This window comes from Gadus morhua, chromosome 3 (assembly GCF_902167405.1).
Source record: "Gadus morhua chromosome 3, gadMor3.0, whole genome shotgun sequence".
NCBI classification, from domain to species: Eukaryota; Metazoa; Chordata; class Actinopteri; order Gadiformes; family Gadidae; genus Gadus; species Gadus morhua.
In genome coordinates this window covers 15,211,478-15,234,950 of record NC_044050.1, presented here as the reverse complement: position 1 = coordinate 15,234,950, position 23,473 = coordinate 15,211,478, and the positions used below count along the sequence as shown (strand labels likewise).

General features: G+C 46.6%; 1 protein-coding gene across 1 annotated transcript; it reads right to left on the bottom strand.

Annotated features, from left to right (window-relative positions):
• Window positions 1-83: 83 nt before the first annotated feature.
• On the bottom strand, window positions 84-22,625 carry zgc:154142 (CUB and Tryp_SPc domain-containing protein). The gene is made up of 25 exons (XM_030351142.1): window positions 22,416-22,625; window positions 21,411-21,541; window positions 20,570-20,663; window positions 20,138-20,278; window positions 19,754-19,851; window positions 18,813-18,939; window positions 18,086-18,301; window positions 16,268-16,489; window positions 14,587-14,727; window positions 12,870-13,115; window positions 11,824-12,009; window positions 10,541-10,650; window positions 10,299-10,399; window positions 8,953-9,230; window positions 7,814-7,977; window positions 7,000-7,183; window positions 6,357-6,578; window positions 6,003-6,140; window positions 5,488-5,709; window positions 5,158-5,340; window positions 4,632-4,744; window positions 4,157-4,251; window positions 3,608-3,897; window positions 1,918-2,078; window positions 84-808 (listed from the first exon to the last, which is right to left on the bottom strand). The coding sequence occupies exons 1-25, from the start codon at window positions 22,546-22,548 to the stop codon at window positions 617-619; spliced, it is 4,188 nt and encodes a 1,395-aa protein (XP_030207002.1). The 5' UTR covers window positions 22,549-22,625; the 3' UTR covers window positions 84-616.
• Between the last annotated feature and the right edge of the window lie 848 nt (window positions 22,626-23,473).

The window sequence follows — 23,473 nt, the reverse complement described above, 5'->3', positions numbered from 1 at the left end:
AATGGTTGTTTATGTCTGTCTCAGAAATGGTAGAGTAAGTGTCAAAACCAGGAAGTCACTTACAAACTCTTCACAACTAAAGACACATAGAAATGTTTTTTTATTTTTTTTATTTTGATGGACACATGTACAAGAGAATCCATTTAGGTTAGCTTTAAGGTTGACGTTGTCATTACCATATGACATATGCATATATGGCAAGTAGAACATGGCATTCTCTTTTTTTACGAAATAAAAAATGTTACATTCAGTAGTTCTGGGATTTGAAGGAAGTAAACATTCTTCTATTTCAGTATTCAGTATTCACAACTCTTATTAGCAGGGCCTTATTGCACACCGTCGAAGAATTTGTCCTTAATTATGGAGGAATGCCTAATGAGTGTTCAAGCTCGTTAACCAGCAACCAATAAAAAAAAGCACCCGAAGGTGTATTTCATCTTAAAGGCAACACCTCAGTCGAGCCCAAGTGGAGCTACCCACATATGCATCATGAAGGTAAATGAAGTCACCCACTCACTCTGAATGACACGACCATTTAAACTAGGAGGCACATAGCGTTCAGGCATTAAGAGTAAGAAACCCAAGCCAAACCATTTTCTCAAAACTGATATTGTTTCTAAACTCTCTCATAGATGAACTTCCTGATGTTTTCCTCGATCCAGCCGCTGAAGGCCGAGACCCGGGTGAAGACAGAGGGCTTCTTGTCCTTGATGCAGCCCTGGGCCCCGAAGCTCACAATCCCATGGACCTCCCAGCTGGACTTGGTGGCCCCGGTGGTCTGACAGACGAACGGACCCCCGGAGTCACCCTGGAGGAGATTGAAGAAGATTAGGAGGATGCTTGAATCCCAGCCCCAAAACGTTCTGGAGTTCAAAGCCCAATGTCCACAGGGATCCGTGAGCAAGACGCCTAATGCGTATGAGAAGGCACATTGACTGCTCCTGAGTGACACATGAGTGAACGCAAGGCGAGTCGCTTTGGATAAAAGTATCTGCTAAATATTCAATGTCTAGCATAACACGGTTGTTACTTTTTTGTTCTTCCATTTAATGATTTTCTGATACAATTTTTGTTTTCAAATGAATTCTCAATGTCTGCACAAAGATGTATTCTTGTTTCCCATTTGTAAAATGAAGTCAAAACCCATGCCAAAACCCAGTGTGAGTTGGGACAGTTCAAAACGTTGAATTCAACTCCCATTGTTCCTGTCCATCATGCGGATCTGTCTCTCTTTTTCCTAATTATGCACCAAACCAGCCGAAGCCATTTGCAATCACGGTTGATTGGTTCAGAACAAACAGAAGCTATTTGGCTTCTGTTACATAAGTCTCGACATACCATAGCCATTTATATAATACTGGGACGAAAAAAGATGGCGTTCTTCTTCTTTCATTATAGAATACCTAAACTACTGAAGGAACCAAAGGCCAAATGATATTGCGTCAAACCACCACAGTTGTTCTCTATATCATTTATAGATTCACTAGTTTTACGAGCACATCTCTCATATGTTCCCGTCCTACAGGGACGTCTAGCTCTGTCTCCAGTTTATCATAAACTGACCAGGAAAACGTAGCAGTGCAAACAGAATCAGAATCAGGATTTCTGGTAATTCTGATTCTGATTCTGTCTGCCCTGCTACGTTTCTCTGGTCCGTTTATGATACAGGTTCAGGAGGTACACTTCATGCATGTTAATTTGCCCATAAATAATTGCATTAGAATTGCAAGATGTCACTGAAATGGCAAGTTTTGGGGCACAACTATAAATCGAAGTACCACGGCATTCCCTCAGCAGGCACTCTACGTTGAAGTTAGACCCTGGCTGTTCCCGCAGGATTTACCATACCGCCCTCTGACCTAGCTGTGTTCAGACCCGCATCCATAAGGAGATCCAGTCCGTTCATTGGTCGCTCACCTGGCAGGCTGATTTGAGCTCATCTGGGGACTCATAGCCGGCGCAAATCATCGAGGGTCGCAGGACGTCCCACCAATAGGCTGGCTTACTGCAGGTCCCAAAGTCCACCACTGGGAGGGCGGCCTGGTTCAGCTGCTGGGACACCTTGGGGAACAAGTTCCCTGGTGAGAGAGTCGGAGAGGAAGTGTGATTAGACAGCTAGGAGACAGATTTTACATTCAGATTCATTCAGACTGAGATCCCTCTATTCTCCGAGGGGGAATTGTTGCCATAACAGTTGCTCTGCTCAAGATAATAGATGAAAGAGAATAAAATAAAGGTAAGTTAAAATAGGGGATCGAACCAAGAACCTCGGGGCTACGGGGGTAAATTCCCTAGACACAAGAGATTTTCGCTATCCCACACGTTAATTAACACACATGCTATCTCTAGGGAACCTTTAATTAACGTGACTGCAAGGGTGTCACTTTGAGTTGAAAAAAGCTGGGGACGTAAGGGCTCAGGAGAATATATTTTTTCTTTAACGATGTGCAATGTGCGATGTAACACAGCGATTGGTATGGGGTCAATAGATAATTAGATAAGTAGATTACGGCAGAAAGAATTGCATAATGCCGCATCGAAATTGCACAGCCTAGGCTATAACAGTAGAAGCAGATAGTATCTAGAGTTTCCACAAACACTTGGTGTTGATTCAGAAATATACCAGTCCCATTCTTTACAGTCATCAGTGTTACAGTAATCTTATTTTAAGCCAATTAGTCAATAATCGACAATACCGCATTCTGCTACGCTACTGTGGAAACTGTGGAGCAAAGTCTCAACTTTTCTCGGTTTTGGGACCTCAGTGGTGGAACGAGCTCCCTGCCGCTCTCAGGACCGCAGAGTCGCTCACTATCTTCCGAAAAAAGACTCAAGACTCGCCTGTTCAGAGTCCACCACGACACTGCATAGCCACCTTCCCCCTTCTGGCCACCATTGTACACTGTATTGTATTGTATTGTATTGTATTATAGTACTTAACTGTGTAGCAACTGCGGTATCTGCTATCATGGCTGTAACACGGGGAATTGATTAGCCTAGCGATTGTGGTACTTGCACTTGGTTCTATGAACATCCTTTCTGTACCGACAGCGATATATTGATGCACTTCTTATGACAAATGTACCTACTTATTGGAAGTCGCTTTGGATAAAAGCGTCTGCTAAATGCCCTAAATGTAAAATGTAAACTGTAAATGTGTGTGTGGACGATGGTCGGTTTAAGCAGCCTCATCTGGCCCGATTCGGACTGATTAGACTGTGGGGTAGGGTGAGGCTACACACCTGTTTTGCATTGAAAAATCAATGTGCAAAGGTTAAACCAGCCATCACAACACACACCCACTCATAGAGATCTCCTACATGGCAACATGGATCGCCATCTCGACGTACTATTGTCCTTCAATCTCTACAATACACCGGTTTACAACCTCATTAGTGAGTGTGACGGCCAACTGGGTAGCGTGTAGCAACAAACATTGCTACAGCGTCATTTATAGTCAACGTGACGTGCCTTTTGTGAAGTGTATGTGCAGTTTGCACACTCTTGGAGCTTCTAAATGTACTGCAACGTAGGATGAGTGAGCAGCGCGCGTTTGGCATGATGTTGGCTAGCCAGCGACTATAAAGTCGCTGCCAACCCCCCCTACCTTTCTCGTCACCCCAGCCGGTGACGTAGCAGGGGGTCCCGGCGGGCAGCACTGCCCCGGGCGCGGGCATGCACACGGGGCTGATCTCCCGGGTCATGCTGACGGGCCGCGCCAGGTGCACCAGCGCCACGTCGTTGCTGATGTCGCCGCGGTCCGTCTCGTAGACGAAGCCCGGGTGGCGCACGATGCCGTCCACCTGGTAGCAGGTCTCCGCCGAGGGCACGTCCCCGGACGAGTTCATGTGGTGCTTTCCCAGACACATGCGCCAGAACGTGGGGTTGTTCAGCGGCCTAGAGGGGGATGGAGGTGGATGGGGGGCTAGTTGGTAGTTGTTGGTTGTGTATTTGTTTTGGGGTATGTTGTAAGTGTTTTGTGTGAGGAGATATTGTATGTGTGTGTGTGTGTGTGTTTGGTTGGCCATGTGTGTGTCAGTATCTGTGTGTGCTTTTGTGTGCACTCATGTATGTGCAAGTGTGTTATGAGTAATGCGTGTCAGGTTGTGTGTTTGCGCAGTACATGTGTGGATGTGTGCGTGCTGCCGCTACTTGCATCATGAAGCAATGGGCCGCAGTGAGGATCCACTCCTCATGGATCAGGGAGCCTCCACAGCCGTGCATGTAGGGAATGGCAGCCATAGGAGTAGCCTGGCAGGCAGAGAGCACAATAAAGGACCGTCTCCCTCTCTCTCTCTCTCCCCTGTCACTTGTTCATTCTCTCTGCTCATAGTTACAATGCTCACACTGCTCACACAACGTTTGAGATCACTGAATGTATCCACAAACAGAAGTAATTAAACACATGCAAGAGCACAAATAAAGAAGAGTGGTAGAGAGAGAGAGATAAAAGAGAAAGAAGAGGGACAGTAGTGGCGAGAGGATGAAGCGGGATAAAGGGAGAGAGGGAGATAGCTATCACTTATAGCACGATCACAAAGAGACAACCCATCAATCAAGCTGATCAGCTGACTGTACCGGAGATGGAGTGCGAGAGGTAGGGGGCAAAGGAGACAGAGTGCGAGGGTTACCTGCATGGAGACTTGCCAGGGCCAGGAGTGGGGTACTGCCTCCACCCCGTTTACCACCCTGAGGGTGGCGGTGCTGGGGGTCACTGCCGGGCTGCCACAGTCCGCCGGCCAGGCTGGGAATAGCAACCACAGCAACAGGATGAGTGGGCTGCAGTCTAGCGCTACCATGTATTTAGCCACTCGGTGGCGCTATGTGCTACATGCTGTGGTTACATGTCAGCATTGTGCTATAGGCTATATGCTATGGACTATGTGCTAGATTTGATCATTTTTTCGATAGTTATTTTCTGGATTATGATTCCATAATAATTCTCATTGATCAACGGCTCATTGAAATAGATGGAGAGATGTTGTGGTGCTTTTATCCAATCTTAGCATTTCCAATATGGCGGCGACGTAAGATCCAAAGGCCCATGCGTTGTCTATGTATATATGTCTATGCTATAGCCTACGTGCAATAGGCTAGGTGTATAGGCTAGGCGCTCTAGGCTTTGTTACCATCCAGACTATGGTTATGATGACTCACTGATGATGATGCTGTCCCATGGGTTGACGGGTGGAGGAGGCAAAGTGGGGAACACGTTGGCGTCGGTGGTCCAGTACCCACGGAAGCCACTCTGATGATTTTCTCCATTGCTAAGGAACCGAATAATTGCTGTGTTGCCGTCGATGGTGATCTTCGGAGGCGGGGCAAACCCACAGAACCGACCTTCAAAACAACACAAAAAAAGAGAAAAACATCCATCAGTGCCATGGCAACGACGAAAAATATATCTATGGATACAATTATCAGCCTTATCATCTATGTATATAATAGTTTCAAAACCATCTTTAACGCAAGTAGTCTACTACCAACCTTTGGATGACATGTCCGTCCCCTGGAAGATATCCACGTAGTCTAGACACATGCCGACCTGGTTGACAGCCTGGACCTCAAAGTGTGTGAAGGCCAGGTGTATGGCGGTTGCGGAGGGGATGGTGATATGCCAGGTGCAGACGGCCTGGCCGGGGTAGTCGCTGGGCCAGCCTGGGGAGGTAATCTCCCCCTGGTTGCTGCTGAAGCGACCTCCACAGGCAGCTGGGGAGGACCGACGCGTTGAGACAGTGTGGGAAAGAAGTGGAGGTTGGCTGGTCGTTGTATTGTGCGTGTGTTTGTGTGTGTGTCTTTAGAGTTAGAGGGATACAAAAACATGCTTTTGGAAAAAGGCAACGGTTCGTTTTATGTTAATCTAAGATGGCGTTGTGGCCCATAATTCACACTTCAGCATCTACATCACAACTATCTCATCACGTCTTTGAACAACAGCTGCAACAATTTGATTGGTCACTCCAGTAACCCTTCTTCATCTTCTTCTTCTTCTACAATCTCACCCTGGGAGGCGGGGTCCACGGCCTTCCAAGAGGCCAGGAAGCCGGTGTCCACCACGCGGGAGTTGGAGGAGAAGCTGATGTGGAGCTCCTCTCCGTGGCTCACCAGGTCCTGAGGAGCGCTGTGACTGCAGAAGGTTCCTAAGAGGAGGGGGAGAGGGCTGAGCATGAGAGGCCTCTACTATGTAGGGTACTATGCTATGCTACTGTAACCAGGCTGTGTGTGTTCCTGTACCCAGGCTATGTGTGCCACTGTATCCAGGATATGCTACTGTACCCAGGGTAGGGTACTGTACTCTGGCTATGGTACTGTACCCAGGCCTTTCCACTGTACCCATGCTATGTTAGTGTACCTACCTAGGCTGCCCAGGCTGTCTGTGACGGAGAGCTTGTCGTTGATGCAGAGCATGCTCTCCTCAAGGCTCAGCTGGTGGAAGTGGAGGTGAACTAGCTGGCCGGCGGGGGCTCTGATGGTCCACTGGCAGGCGGCCTGGTTGCTGTAGCTACCGGGGAAGCCCATGGAGGAGATGTTTCCCCCGGTAGGGCCAGTCAGGACCTTGGGCCCGCCACATCCAGAGGCTACACAATGACAGGAGACAGAGGGCGATGTAGAGAATTCAAATTCTGAGTTTGTGTTTAACTGTAATACTTAAGTACTGAATATGACTGTGGTATTAAGGTAATATCTTGGTTGAGATGTACTATAGTTGTGGAATTTAGAAATTTTGGAACTCTTCACCGCCACTTATAATACAAAATGATGTTTTACTGACCCTGGTTTCTCTGAACCATAGCTACTCCAGTTGATTGATCGAAATTCCGTCATGCAATTTGGATTGTTTTGGTTTGATTGTATTCTCAGCATCACTTCTAAGTTGTGGTTCCGATGCGCCAAATGTAAGATGTTTGGGGTTGCAAAAATGTTAAGACCCTCAAAGTGACAATGCGTGTGCGGTGAAGGTGGATAGCGGTACAGCAGGAGCGGAGGCGGGCGCCGTACTGTGGGTGCGGTATATGTCCCTGCGGATGGCGTTGTGGACCCAGGGGATGTAGGCGGAGGAGCGGGTGAACACAGAGGGCTTCTTGTCCATGATGCAGCCGATGGGGCCGAAGCTGGTGATGCCGTGCACCTCCCAGGGGCTGGTGGGGGAGTCCTGGCACACCAGGGGTCCGCCTGAATCCCCCTGTGGTAAACACCCAGCAACCAACCCATCAGAGATCCACCGATGACATCCAGGCCCGGTCACTGAACAGCGCCCAACACACATTGGGTACGTTGGCAACGTTTGGAAGGGGGTGATATTTGGAGGGGTAGTAATGTTCCCTGCCGTCAAATCTGTCCCCACCTCTCTCAAGATGACATCGTGAAAGAGGTGGAGCCAAATTCAACACCTTTTTGGATGTGGCCACCCATTCATTGATATGAATGGGTGGGTGCACATGCTGGTAACTACAGATAACAGGCTTTTGTCAATAGCATTATTGTGGGCTCGGCTGTCATGTGATTGGCTCACTCTGATTGCATGATTGTGTTATTGGAGATATGCCTGCAGCATTTATTTAAGCATATTTATTCCAAGCAGCTGCAACACCGACAACAAAATGTCCATATCACTATAGGGTCAACATCTATAAATCCATTGTTAAAGCTCCTTTGTCCGGTTCAACCTTTAAAATACGTCTTTTCTTCTGCAGTGTTAAATGTTGTTTACTGTATTTGTATCACATGCTGCTGCTGTGGCTGGCAAGTTCTTTCCTGTCAAAGAGATGCTGGAGGTCATCCAAGTGGAGGCCTGCCTGGGTGTGTATCTCACCTGGCAGACGGACTTGAGCTCGTCAGGAAGGGTGTACCCACAGCAGATCATGGAGCTCTTCACCTGGAACCACCAGTAGTCCATCCTCTTGCAGGTGGCGTAGGGCATCACGGGCAGGGCCACCTGGTTCAGCGCCTCTGCCACCTTGGGGTTCATGGAGCTGCCTGGTTCCCATGGAAACACCCAGAAAGGTTGCTCATTCGGTTGAGGTAATACAAAAAAACGTTTTTCTTTCTTCCGTGCTTGCTTTCGTTGATTGGCTTTTAATTTATTGTATTTATTTGTATGCTTGTATGCTTGAGCTCGGTTTCGTCATTTTCTATTTGTTTTTTGTCATATATTTCTTTGATTTAAATGTATCTGTGTTGCTGCCATTCCCTGTTTAAAAGCAAAATGTTTACCATCATGTTTTTTTATAAATGGGAGATGGTGTGTTGGCATCTCTTTCATAGGGATCTGTGGATCCATGTAGTTGCTGGGCAGAGCCAGCAGAGGGCATGCATGGGTGGTGAACATTCACTTTAGAAGGAAAGGAAGCTCTCCAACAAAAGGATGCTATGAGTGTGCATACTGTGTATGTACTGTATCTGAACTGCAGGTGCACAGTATATGTACTGTATGTGTACTGTATGTGTACTGTATGTGTGCTGTATGTGTACTGTATGTGTGCTGTATGTGTACTGTATGTGGGCTGTATGTGTACTGTATGTGTACTGTATGAGTAGTGTATGTGTACTGTATGAGTAATGTATGTGTACTTAATTAGTAGTGTATGTGTACTGTATGTGTGCAGTATGTGTACTGTATGTGTAGTGTATATGTGCTGTATGTGTACTTAATTAGTAGTGTATGTGTACTGTATGAGCAGTGTATGTGTGCTGTATGAGTACTGCATGATCAAAGCACGAGCACAGTACAGGTATTGTACAAGTATCGCATGTATCATACAAGCAACCTTGAGTAGGTCAGAATTAGACAGCATAAGAGTTCTTAAGAGCACACACACACACACACACACACACACACACACACACACACACACACACACACACACACACACACACACACACACACACACACACACACACACACACACACACACACACACATCAACAAGCCTCCTCAAAATGAAGCCCCACCGGTTTCGTCTCCCCAGCCCGTGGCGTAGCAGACCTTCCCCCCTGTCAGGACCTCGTCCGGGCTGGGCAGGCAGGCGTACGCCACCTCGGGGCTCTCTTCCACCGCGCCGCTCAGCCGCACCAGGGCGATGTCGTACTCCACCGTGGGCAGGGTGGGGTACTTGAAGCCCTCGTGCCGGAAGATGCCGGACACCTGGAAGCAGCGCTCGCTGGGCTCCTCATAGGTCAGGTTGTGTTTGCCCAGACACATGCGCCAGCGCTGCAGCTCGTCCGCATAGCTACCAATGGTCAGGGAAATAATGAACAGTGATTATGGATTATTAATCGGGAAAGTGCACCTGCACTAAAGACGTTGCTTTTTCGTGTTCTGTGTTTACGGACAAGATAGGGAACACTGTGTTTACCGATATGGTAAAATAGTATGGTTTACTGTTTATTGTAAATGATGCTATACATTGTAAAGAGTATTTACAGTGTTTACAGTTGACTGTAAACAGTATTTGTCCTAAAACACTCTGTTGTGGTAGTCACTCGAATAATGCAGGAGAGTGAAGACAGACAGGAAAGTGGGTGGAATGAGAAAGTGTTACACTAATCAACCATCCTGTCTGTCTTCTGTCCTGAGTATCAAAAACACACGCACACACACGCACACACACACACGCACGCAGACACACACACGCACGCACACGCACACGCACTCACACACACACACACACACACACACACACACACACACACACACACACACACACACACACACACACACACGGGGGGGGGGGGGGGGGGGGGGGGTATGTGGTTCCCCCAGCTTGTCCACTAAGCAGGTCTGCATACGTGGTTAGTGTTGTGCCTTGATACGTAGGACATTGAAGACAGACAGGGAAGTTGGTGGACCAAGAAAGAAGATGACGTGACTGGAAGTGGGCATCCATCTTGAAAATGTATAATGGGGATCAAATACTGGAAATTCCAATCTCAAGCTTGGTGGCTTTACTGGCTTGCCTGGTGATAGTGGTTTAAACATGAATATAAATTGGATTAGAGGGCATAGACGTCAAAGCCAGGGTAAGTCTTGAAAACCAAAGGGTGCCAGCATAACCCTGGCAAAACCCTAACATCTGGCTCTCCAGATGAGGCAAATGGTCTTCATGAGTGATTCTGGCTTAACAGAAACATACACCGCAAAATGAAACACACAATATAATGGGTCAGCACTGAATAACGACACAGAAAATATATTCCCACATCCCAGAAGAGCTGTCTTTATGTTTCGATTTTGAAGAAACAAATGGCAGCTGGATATTTCCCCAGTTGAGTGTACATGTTGTGGATGGAAGCCTTACTTTATGAAGCAATGGGCTGCAGTGAGCACCCAGTTCTTATGAATCAGTGTGCCACCGCAGGTGTGAGAGAAGCTTGGAGTAGGACGATTCGCTGGCCACACCTGTTAACACACACACATCCATGTACCAGGTCTTTAGAGACATTATGATAATTCTGATGGAGGGGGAGTGAGTGAGTGAGAAAGTGAGTGAGTGAGTGAGTGAGTGAGTGAGTGAGTGAGTGAGTGAGTATAAGCTCTTACCTGCATGGACACCTGCCAGGGCCAGGAGTTGGGCTTAGCTGGTTCTCCGTTAACGATGCGGGCGTTCACAGTGGGGGGGGTTGCAGGTTTTCCACACGTCACAGGCCAGTCTAGAGTAAAACACACACACACACACACACACACACACACACACACACACACACACACACACACACACACACACACACACACACACACACACACACACACACACACACACACACACACACACACACAGCAATAATTATTCTTACCCATGTTGTGTTGTCTCAATATCCTCTGTTACTAAAAGACTGGGGGCTAAACCTTGATGTGTTGGGTTCTAAACCTTGGTGTTTTGGGTTCAAAACCTTTACGTGTTCGGTTCTAAAACTTTGGTGGTTGGTTCCTGAACCTTGGTGTGTTGAGATCTAAACCTTGGTGTTGGGATCTAAACCTCTGTGCGTTTGATTTTAAACCTTGGTGTGTTGGGTTCTAAACCTTTGTGTGAATAGTTCTAAACCTTGGTGTGTTGGGATCTAAAGCTTAGTGCGTTGGGTTTTTAACCATTAGTGTATATGGTTCTAAACCTTTGTGTGTATGTTTCTAAACCTTGGTGGTTAAGATCTAAACCTTGGTGTATGGTGCTAAACCTTGGTGGTTGAGATCTAAACCTTGGTGTATGGGGCTAAACCTTGGTAGTTAAGATCTAAACCTTGGTGTATGGTGCTAAACCTTGGTGGTTGAGATCTAAACCTTGGTGTATGGGGCTAAACCTTGGTGGTTAAGACCTAAACCTTGGTGTATGGTGCTAAACCTTGGTGGTTGAGATCTAAACCTTGGTGTATGGGGCTAAACCTTGGTGGTTAAGATCTAAACCTTGGTGTATGGTGCTAAACCTTGGTGGTTGAGATCTAAACCTTGGTGTATGGGGCTTAACCTTGGTGGTTAAGATCTAAACCTTGGTGTATGGTGCTAAACCTTGGTGGTTGAGATCTAAACCTTGGTGTATGGTGCTAAACCTTGGTGCCTTGGGATCTAAACCTCGGTGTGTGGTTCTAATTAACCTGGGTGTGATGGGATCTAAATCTTGGTTTGTTGGGTTCTAGACCTTGGTGTTTGGGTTCTGAACCTTGATGTGTTGGGATCTAAACCTTAGTGTTTTGGGAGCTAGACCTTTGTGTGTTTGGTTCTAAACCTTGCTGTGTTGGGATCTAAACCCCAGTTCCCAACGGTTCCCCCGTTTCCAACAGTTCATAGTAGCACTAGGAGCCACTAGGAGTCGTCCTAGTAGTACAGGATACCTATGGCAAGGTCGTCCCAGGGGTTGGGTGGGGTTGGGGGCTCGGTGGGGGCGGGCAGGCTGGCGTCGGTGGACCAGTAGGCCCTGAAGCCCGAGCCTTCGGTGAACAGGTCAGAGGTGAAGCGCATCACCAGCCTGTTGCCCTTCGTCTGGACGGACGGCGGCAGCTTGGAGCCACAGAATGGACCTGGACGGGTTTGAAAGACGAGGAACAACATAACGGTGGAGAGGTGAGGTGAAGCTGTCAGTAGTGGAGGTAACAGACTTTCTACAAGCACCGGCTTGCACTTTCAAAGTAATAGGTAGTATACCCGTTCAGATTCAGGGTCAAGTTTCATTCGGTTTTAGCATTCAGAATCAACTTTGCCAGGCAAACTAAACATTTTCAATGAACACATCACAGTTGAGCAAGTTTCTCTTTTAATAGACAGAAAAAAAAGTAAAGTCATGCTACCTTGTTGCTGTCAATAACAGTAGAGCAACAACAACTTTGTGCAGTCTTGGTTTTTCTGTTATAGTAATTGCATATTTCTTTAAATGTCAGTGGTTTTGTGAGGTGACCACAAGCATTCACTTTATATAGTTGTCTGACCATTCTTCGATGAGTACTTTCACTGCCTGATTGCACCACGTCTGACCAAGACTCATTTTAATGAGAAAAGTTATATTCCTGGCTGAATATATTTAGCATTTCCAGTTTTTGCAATTGTGTATGCCTACATTCAACCCATAATACATTGTTTTTTGGACGCTTCCCATTGTTGGGTCAGATCCCTTGATGATCAACAGTTGTCATGGAAACTGTGCAGCTCTTTTGTGAGAGCATGGCATTAACACCAGGGTTCAAGGTTCGCTAGGAATGTAACAGTTTGAATAAAAACCTCCGCCAAATGACGTGCAATTTCATGGACACAAAAATGGTTGCAGTGTCCTATATCCACAAACAGGGAGCGCTATTCCCCGCAATCCTCAAAAGGAGGACATGTACACTGTCGTTCTATGATAAATATGTACTTCTATGAGGGAGGATGGTGGTGGACCGCTTACCATAATTGTCCAACAGTACGCCATCGCCGGTTCTGATGTCCTGTATCTCGATGTAGTCCAGACATTTTGGGCTCATCAGAGATTTGGCCTCGATGTCAAAGTGGGTGAAACTCAGCTGGATGCGTTTGCCCGCTGGCACCTCAACGGTCCACAAGCACTCTCCATTGGCCTTGTAATTCATGGGCCAGTTTGGGGATTTGATGATCCCATTCTCCTGGTGGCTCGACACGCCACAACCCTGGATCTCTAAGATGGCGGCAGGGACAGAGAGAGAGAGAGAGGAGAGATAGGGGAGAGAGGGGGAGAGGACCAGGGGGTACGAGAGAGAGGGAACAAGAGGATGTAAGATGATGGGGGGGGGGGGGCAGTTATTAGAGGTAGAGGATAGTGGAGGAGAGTGTGGAGAGTGGAAAGAGAAGGAGGGAAAGAAAGAGAGAGAGAGAGAGAGAGAGAGAGAGAGAGAGAGAGAGAGAGAGAGAGAGAGAGAGAGAGAGAGAGAGAGAGAGAGAGAGAGAGAGAGAAAACACCAACGTTGTCAAAATGTGTGAGATTGTACAGTATCTGTGAGAGATAAGTGATGATTAGATGTCCTCTTGACCCGATACCAGCGTGCCACCAGATAATGCAACACATAATAGAGTAGAAGGGGATGATGTACACCCGCCTAATGCATGACCCAGATTCAACATTTCAAAATGTACAACGTGTGTGTTGTGGGCAGCCTTCCCCACAACACACACGCTAAACGTGCCTTTTCAAAAAGTACTATATTCACAACAGAAAGGGGATCAATTATTCATAGTATTTTAATGTGACAATAGTGGAATCCATGAATCAATAGAATCAGTCCAACCAAACGCAGTCACTAAATAACAGATCAACCCCCCCCCCCCCCCCCCCCCTTGTGCACGACCACTACCTAGGGTTTCTTTCCCAGCCCAATCCCAGTGCGAGTTTGGTTAATAAATAATTCACTATTATACATGCCCAAGACTATCAGCCTCACAGCATCACACGTGTGTCTGACAGCGCTGCAGGTGAGCCTGCAGTTATCTGGAGGTGGGAGGAGAGATGGGGGGAGGGGGATCTCTGGACGCCAGGCAGTGCAGCAGCATGCGGCGGTGACCTTGCAGCGCTGGGAGAGAGGGGCTTTATGGGCTGGGTCCTTAGGAGGTGCGCAAACGCTCCCACCGACCCAAACCCGTCCCTCCGGGTATCCCGTGGCTGGCTCGCTGTGTGTGTGTGTGTGTGTGTGTGTGTGTGTGTGTGTGTGTGTGTGTGTGCGTGTGTGTGTCTGTGCTTGTGTGTTTCTGCATGCAGAACACGGCTGCTTCATCTATGTGTCTGCGTGCATGTATTCTTGAGTGTGTGTGTGTGTGCGCATGCATGCACCTGTATTTGTGTTTTAGGTATGTGTGTGGGAGTACAGGCGTGTAAATGAGTGCCGTGTGTACGCGCACTCATGCTTGTGTGTCAGTGTGCATGTGTGTGTTTTTGTTAGTGTCTGTGTGTACGTGCACTCATGCTTGTGTGTTTTTGTGTGCGTGTGTTTGTTTATGTATGCATGGGCTTACATGCTCATGCCTGTGTATCTCTGTGTGTGTGTGTGTGTGTGTGTGTGTGTGTGTGTTCAAACATGCGAGCTCATGCCTCTGTGTGTCAGCAGCACGTGTGTGTGTGTCAGTGTCGGTGTGTGTGTGGTTCGCTAACGGGCTACCTGGGATGTCCTCGGGGTAGACAGCGCGCCACTTGACGGAGAACCCTCGGTCGGTGAGCCGGCTGTCGGAGCGGAAGCTGACCTCCACGGTGTCGCCGGCGCTCACCAGCACGGGAGGGAGGACGTAACCGCAGTAAGTACCTGGAGAGAGAAAAAACGCGGCGATCGAGCGGAGAGAGAGAGAGAGAGAGAGAGAGAGAGAGAGAGAGAGAGAGAGAGAGAGAGAGAGAGAGAGAGAGAGAGAGAGAGAGAGAGAGAGAGAGAGAGAGAGAGAGAGAGAGAGAGAGAGAGAGAGAGAGAGAGAGAGAGAGAGAGAGAGAGAGAGAGAGAGAGAGAGAGAGAGAGAGAGAGAGAGAGAGAGAGAGAGAGAGAGAGAGAGAGAGAGAGAGAGAGAGAGAGAGAGAGAGAGAGAGATTGGGTGAGGGCCAAGCGATTGTTTTTTCCTCATTGTTTCTTTGCGCTTAACCACTCCGCTCGATCGCCGCGTTTCCCACGTCAAAGCTGAACGGACGCGTGTGCCCTACGTGCACGTGTCTCGTACACAAAAACACACACACATTCATTAACATCTATGTATACACGCACACAGACACACACACAACCACATACACACATTCACATATATGTATACAGGCACACACACACATGCACAAACAGACACACACAGACACACACACATATATATATAAACACACTCATATAGTCTCTTCCCCCCCCCCCCCCCCCCCCCCCCCCCCCTTGTGCACGACCACTACCTAGGGTTTCTTTCATTAAAAAATCTATGTATACATATAGTCTCACACACATGTTCTGTCTCGCATAAACACACTCACAAGCGCACACATCATGGGTAGTACATACACCATTTAAAACACTGTGTCATCATTGCGTGTGCAGCGTGTTGAATGCATCAGCGGCCTGCGCCCCCTGGAGGGCTGATGCCAGCACTTAGGCCCAGCCCGCAGCCCCACCGCTGCAGACGACGAGGTGGAAACACCAGCGAGGTTTATTCACACCTCTCCGGGAGCCTCGCGGAGGTGTTGCACGGGCTGCTCTGTGAACCCGCTGGGACCGCCGCACGCTACAGAGCTTTTAGCTGAGGCACATTTTCCGCGATGAGAGAATCGCCCGTGTTTTAAGAGCAACGACAGTCGCGAGCGCAACTAGTGAGCGTCTGTTGTCGTTTCAAAGCTCACTTTGTTCAGCAGCCTGTTTTGGCAGGTGTTCATGTGTCCAATGAAACAATTCATTTAATTCCATTTAAGAACATGGGATCTAATTAATTGTTTCATTTAAATACGTTACATGATTTGAGATCATGTTACCACATTGCATGGTTTTGTGATCGTGCTCAACCTTGTGACCGGGTTGAAAGTACAGACAATAGATAATGTCCATGACTTGATTTGTCTTACATGGTTACAAAGGATATAGTATGTGTAATTTCAGTCCCAGATTTCTCCTCACAACCTCTTGCTTCCCTCCCTTTGCCATCAAAGGTTAGCTCGGCCAGACGCTCTAGAAACTAGAAACTACAGATTCAGCATTCAGCTGTTCGGACGGTTATTACAACTACAGCGTAAAATAGAAACACAACGTTGACAACACGATACAAACGGCGCGACGTACAATAAGAAGATAACCCTAAAGTTGACTTGTCAGGGTGTCAGCGGTCATTCACCTAGGGTCCGGTAGCTGTCTGAGATGGTCAGCGCGTCCTCGGGGCACTTGCCCATCTCCCCGGGGATGGCCATGTCGGTGAAGCGCAGCTCCATGAGGCGGCCCGCGGGCGCCCGGATGGTCCAGTTACACTGCAGCTCGGCGGGGTAGCTGGACGGGAAACCCAGGGAGTGGATCACCCCCTTTCGGCCAAAGAGCAGCCGGGGCCCGCCGCAGCCTGAGTCTGTCCAAAGGCACAGGGGAAGGGCAGTTAGAACGACATGGAGGGATGGACGGGTAGGTGAAAGGATAGATGGATGGATGGAAAGAAGGACGGATGGACAGGTAGACAGACAGATAAAAAAAATAGATAGATATGAATGGATTGGTAAGTAGAGGTTGGATGGATGGATGGATGATACATCGATGGATGGATGGACAGAGGGACCATGAAAGAAAGAGAGATAGATTGACGCCTTCATTTCCTATTTCCTATACCTATTTCTGTCTATTAATAGATAGATATCTATCTATCCTTCAGTATCCATCATTATCCACCTCTTTCTCTATCTCTGCATCTCTGTATCTATCTATTTATAGATCTATCTAGGCAAAGACAGATTCATGCAATCAACTTGTACCTCATAAAATCTGACTCTCTATCTTCTCCCCTCAGCACTTGCCTTAACCCTTCCTTACACATGGTCGATTTCATGAATGGAATCTGCATAAATGCAGTACCTTAATTGGCCATCGGGGACCACTGGTTCTATTCTGCCCACTAGCAGATCTAAATCAGAGAAGGACTCGTCTAGATTCCTCCCGAGGGGGATTCCCTCTACTGCTAGGAAAGAGCTGCCTGCTCCATTACTCCTTATTTGGAGCTGGCAGCTGATGGCTCTGTGCCTATTGGCGTGTGCAGCGAGAAGGGAGGGACCTAATGCAGGATAGAGGATTTCAAACCATGGTTGCCAAGAAACCATCGAAGGCATGTGGAAAATATGGATAATGTATTGTAACTTTTAACATTTTTAACTACTCTCTAATATGGAATGGAATTTTTGGGCATTATTTCATAAATAATTACATGCATAAATTAAGAAGTACACCAAACAAAAATGAATATGGCTTTGAAATCAATCCTTCAATAACAAACAAGGCTGAAATGCAACTGATTAAATAGTAAAATATTTTATTTTTAAAATGATTTTTTTTCCGGGGACTTTTATTTCATAACTCAAAGAGTCGGGAGGGCAAACTTTATTTCTTACCGGTTTTATATTATCGGGTCTGTTTCACGTAGTGTGTATGATTTGGTTTTCAGAGAAGGCGCAGATAATCAGACAGGAGAGCCCCCATGTGTTTAACCCTGAATATTCGCCCAGTGTGGACCATCAACTCGATAGCAAGGCCAGACTGATGGTCAACACCAGTGATGTTGTGTGAACTGCTGAAGTCGGGCCCGACATTAAATGTCGCAGAGCGGTCGGTCATTCTTCTGTTGTATTATGAAACCCCACAGGAGAAACAAGACTATACAGGTCAAAACACTTCCCGGCTGTCCCAGGAAACCAAAACACACAAAATCATACTCAGCATTGTGTAGCACCTTATCCTAACTATGTTGTTGTTGTACTGTATATGGGGAATGGGTTAACCAAGCATGGCACTTGTTCTATGAACATCCTTACCATACCTACAGCGATATATTCTTGTTTCTCTTTCTTCCGATAAATGTACTTATTGTAAGTCGCTGTTGATAAAAGTGTCTACTAAATGCAGACGCTGTAAATGTAGATGCTAAAACGAAAAGGCTAACTGCAGGTCCCGACCTACTCACCCAGGGGCGGTGCGGTGGGGCCGGGGGTGGTGCCGGGGTGGATGGTGGGGGCTGGGCGGGGCGTGGTGGTGGGGGGGACCACCGGGGGCAGGCTGGTCTTGGTGTAGGTGGCGCTGAAGCCCCTGGAGGTGAGCGTGGCGTCCGTCCTGAAGCGCAGGGCCATGGTGCGGCCGCTGGACTCCAGGGGTTTGGGGAGCTTCCTGCCGCAGAGCTTCCCTGGAGGACGGGGGGGGGGGGGGGGGGGGGGAGAGGAGGACCGATGAGAACCCACCACTCAGGGGTCATTAAGTCACAGGTCGCAACGCTCACAAGGTCAGCTTTGGCCTGGGCTTTCTCAGGTGAATCGATGATCTGGGTTCTAGACGGTCGATTTGAATGAAAGGGTTCTCCTCTCATACAATCAGGCCCATGATCGATAAATACATTGATAAAACGAACAATGTACCTTTGATCATATTGTATTTGTAGACCTCTTTCGAAACATTTTCAAAGAGAAAATGCTGAGATTTTAGATATTAACATGATGACGTGTACACATATGTTCTGTTTTGTTGTGACTGTACAGTAGGATCCATGTCTAGAGCAGGTTAGGGTTGGCTATCTTGCTCAAGAATGCTTACAGGTAGGCAGTGGTCACGGGGGGGGAGGGGCATGTGGCCGTGAGTCGCTCTACCCTGTCGTGCATTGCACTAGATTTGAGTGTGATGTTCTGTCTGGACCTGCCTACCCAGTTTGGCTGCTCCGGCTGCGTGGCCGTCAAAGACCTCCACATAGTCTCCACAGAGCTCCGGGGCCAGGTCGAACGAGGTGAAGGTCAGCCGAACCCTCTCCCCCTCTGGGACAGAGATCTTCCACTGAACACACAAGCACGCGCACACACACACACACATACACACACACACACGCACACACACACACATACCCGCACACACACAAACACTCTATTTATATCAAATCTCACACAAGCACACCCCTTTTTATGCTGTAGTCAGCTTATAATCAGCATAGTTTCAACATGGTCATAAATGTATATTTTATAAGTAGTTAATGGCAGTAAGAGTCCTATCTAGACCATAAGAACATCTAGTAAGGACAAGGGTAGTGAAATACACACCCCATATATAATAGATGCACTTGAGTTCAATCTTTGGATGACAATAGAATAGAAACACACATAGAGTTTCACAGGATGTATTACGTTTACACAACCCAGATACATGTGCACAGATTGGACACACACACACAGTCATTCAAATACACACACAAAAAAATCTCAATGACACATATTTATTTTTGAATGTAAGTTCTTTAGCTAGTCTAGTTTTTATCATAGTCATCATTTTTTTTTAGAAATAGATAAGCTTATACAATAATCTAGCGTGGAAAAATAGTGAAAGACACAAGCACGTCACACACACACACACACACACACACACACACACACACACACACACACACACACACACACAAACAATACATGATTCGGTTGGCATGTGAGAGTCGCATATTTGGATGACAACTGTATCACAACATACACAGATGCATGTGTGTCTATACCTGTGTGTGTGTGTGTGTGTGTGTGTGTGTGTGTGTGTGTGTGTGTGTGTGTGTGTGTGTGTGTGTGTGTGTGTGTGTGTGTGTGTGTGTGTGTGTGTGTGTGTGGGGTACCTGGTAAAATGCTCCATTTTGGTAATTCTGTGCTGGGAATCCGGGGGTCAACAGATGCCCCTGGTCACCTTGCAGAGAGCCCCCCGCCCCGGCTATTTCTGGCAGAGAGAGATAGTCCTTCAGCACAAACGCACCTCAAGGATGTTCAATCACCATACCGCACACACACACACACACACCCACAAGATAGAGCGAGAGAGGGCCAACACAGATGGGAGAGAGAGACAGAGGAAAGAGAGAGAGAGGGGGAGAGAGAGGAAGGGAGAAAGAAAGAGAGCGGGAAAAAAAACAAGATATAGAAAGAAAAAGATGAAGGGGGACAGGAAGATAGAGAGAGAGTGTGCGTCTTCCTCTCTCGCTCCCTCGCTGGAGCTATCATTTTACCTCCGGTGCTCTCTGGAGCTACAGCCTTGTAATGGGCCTTGAAGCCTTGGTCTGTCTTCAAGTCGTTGCTGTCGAAGTAGACCATCAGCCGGTTCTCCAGGGTCACCAGGGTCCTAGGCTTGGTGTAGCCGCAATACTTACCTTTCCACAGCAAAAAACTGTATTATGTTATAGCTGAACACATTGAGATGAAGATATCTCTAACACACAGTGTTGACCTATGGGTAGCTGTTCACTCATGAATCCATAGATTTCTAATAGACTTTTAAGGAATCCGAAGTGGAAGGAAGCTTTGGTTTGAAATATAGTTTTGCATTCATTCTCCTGAATAAATAAAGGTCCTGGGTTCCCCTCATCTTGCCCAGAGGGAAATTTAACTAACTACTCCTCACCGATAATTCCAGGGGGAAGGGGAAACTAACTTCTCCTTACCCATGATTCCTAGTGAGTCCCTCAGAGTGACAAAGTCGGACACGCACATATCTGAATCCTCCAATGCAAACTCCTCAAACCACAGCTGGATCACCTGCACAGACCAATACAAATATATACAATACAATACAATACACACACACACACACACACACACACACACACACACACACACACACACACACACACACACACACACACACACACACACACACACACACACACACACACACACACACACACCAGAGGTTTTATCAGAGTCCAGAAGCTGTGTATACTGGCTGAAATGACGTAGATACATGTTTGTGCATGCATGTCTGTGTCTTTGTTTTTTCTGTGCAGGTTGGATTTTAGGGTTTTAGAAGGGTATGAGAAGTGGTTGAGAGAGAGAGAAGTAGAGAGACGGTGAGAAAGAGAGAAGCAGTGAAAGAAGAGACAGAGAGTCAAAGAGAGACATTGATTTTGACACCCTCTTTATTCTGGACTGAGACGGATTGAGAATGACAGATGGAGAGAGAGCGTGAGAGAGAGCGTGAGAGAGAGAGAGAGAGAGAGAGAGAGAGAGAGAGAGAGAGAGAGAGAGAGAGAGAGAGAGAGAGAGAGAGAGAGAGAGAGAGAGAGAGAGAGAGAGAGAGAGAGAGAGAGAGAGAGAGAGAGAGAGAGAGAGAGAGAGAGAGAGAGAGAGAGAGAGAGAGAGAGAGATTTAAAAAGATCTAAGGAGAGAGAGAAAATCTGCCGCTGTCTTGTGTGTCCGTTGTATCAGCAGTCCTTTTAAATGGCCACCAGAAGCTGTCAACTATAGTGCTAGCATCATAGTAACTACAGTGCATCACTAGTCTACCTTATCCGCAGCCACAGTGATTTGCCAGGAACAGCCCCTGCCGTTGTCATAGTGATTGGGGAAGCGCCAACTGGTGAAGGTTCCGGAATCCCCAGACAGCTCCTGGGGGCCTCCACATCCTGAGTCCAGACCTGGATCCCGGCAGAGGACAGGACACCATTATGACAAGCCTTGTGAATGCAAATATCAATAACCTTTTTAGCTGACGTGTGTTATGTGTGCCCACTTGTCAACACAGTTGAAAAGCCCTGATGTAGACCTATACATAGGCTTGATATCTTTGTAGGAATGGTAAGAATGATGTCCATACGTGCAATATAATTTAGACTAATTTGATCTAAATATATATTTAAGATTTGATTACTGTTACTTTATGCGGTCAAATGCCGTTTTTGCCGATCATTTAGACGATTACTATTATTAAAAAACTATTATTCACAAACTCAAAAATCTGTTTAAGTATTTCATTTCACAACAGACAAATTTCAGACACAGCATTGCAAATGTGAACCATGACCAGGCTTGGTTAAAGTCATAAATTAGATAAATAAGATGAGTGTGAAAGACAGGGCCATATTTGCTACTTGGTCAGATAATATAACTTTACTGATAAACACAATATAAGTGTGCAGGACTGATAAAGTCAAGTTGACAATTTGTGCAGACACCCAGAACGAGTATTTTCCTTCTTTCTGACACACTGATTTGTCAATGTGGTCATTTGTCATTGAGTTTGAAGCACGTTGCTTGTGATGCTTGCAAACATTCAATGTTAGCAGTTATTTAAACCCATAATAACTGGTGAGGAACAACCAAAAGTGCTGGATCATTGCTGAATACATTCATTCCGCAATGAATCAAAATAGAACCAGCCGGAGATATATCCACCAAAAGATCTGTATTTTATTGCTAAAACATTAAAGACAAACATAAATAATGAAAACATCAAACAAAGATGAAAAACTGTTCTAATGTCTCATCTAAAGCGTTTCCATGTCTGCTCACCCTCTGCACCAATTGGAGCGCCTTGGTTCTTCTCAGTGAAGTATATGGCCACCAGGCCCACGCATGCTCCCGTCAGGAGCACAAACAGCAGGATCAGGCTCTTCTCCAGGGTTGTCAGACGATTCTTGGCCATGTTTATCTCCCCTCCCAAGTGGGGACGAGCACCAAGCGAAAAGATGGATCGAGAACCATGTGGTTCATTCTCTTATACCGAACACTGTGCCAGCGTACGCCCCCTTCTGAACTTTGACCAAGGCGGCTTACCTTGAACTTCCACTTGGAATGATGATGCAGTAAAAGACATCAGGGTCCAGGGGATGTGTTTGAGTATGGTGCGACCTGCTATGAGGTTACCGCATTTATTATTCAGTCATGATTAAAGAAAAAAAAAATATATATATATTTACATATTTATATATATTGCATATAAAACACGCAAACACAAACACACACAAGCACAAACACACACACACACACACACACACACACACACACACACACACACACACACACACACACACACACACACACACACACACACACACACACACACACACATACACACACACAGAGCTGCATCGATTTTGTAAAGTATAAATTAGAAAGAAATAATCCAAAACTAAGACACTCTCATAACATTATCTGCCATAGCAATGCAAATTAATGTATTTAACTTATTTTGGTAGTAGAGTTTATGAGTTACTTATTCAGCTCTAGCTTGAGGGATGGCTAGCTAGCTAACAAACTAACAACCAAGCACATTAGTTAACACACAAAGAGTAGGCTAGTCATGCTGAGAGTTGCATCACCCAAATTAAACTCAACGTTATCTATAAATGTTGATCAAACTTTTACATTAGATAATGTATATTTTAAAAATGAATCTTAAGGGGAATGTAAAACATTTAAGCCTTTACATGCTTTTCTATGAATCAATGGAAGTATATTAGAAAAAGCAAGAATATACAGAAATTGTATACAACTAGTAGGCCTATTGCGGAAGCAAATGGAGTCTCTAGGTGAAGCACTGGTGTGCCAAAATATGCGCATAATATCAA

Coding starts and splice junctions, on each gene's coding strand:
- zgc:154142 (XM_030351142.1), bottom strand. CDS start 22,548: ATGGCCAAGAATCGTCTGACAACCCTGGAGAAGAGCCTGATCCTGCTG. Junction 9,231..10,298: donor GCAGCCCATTGCTTCATAAA/GTAAGGCTTCCA, acceptor GACCATTGGTAG/CTATGCGGACGAGCTGCAGC. Junction 7,978..8,952: donor GGGCTGGGGAGACGAAACCG/GTGGGGCTTCAT, acceptor CATGGGAACCAG/GCAGCTCCATGAACCCCAAG.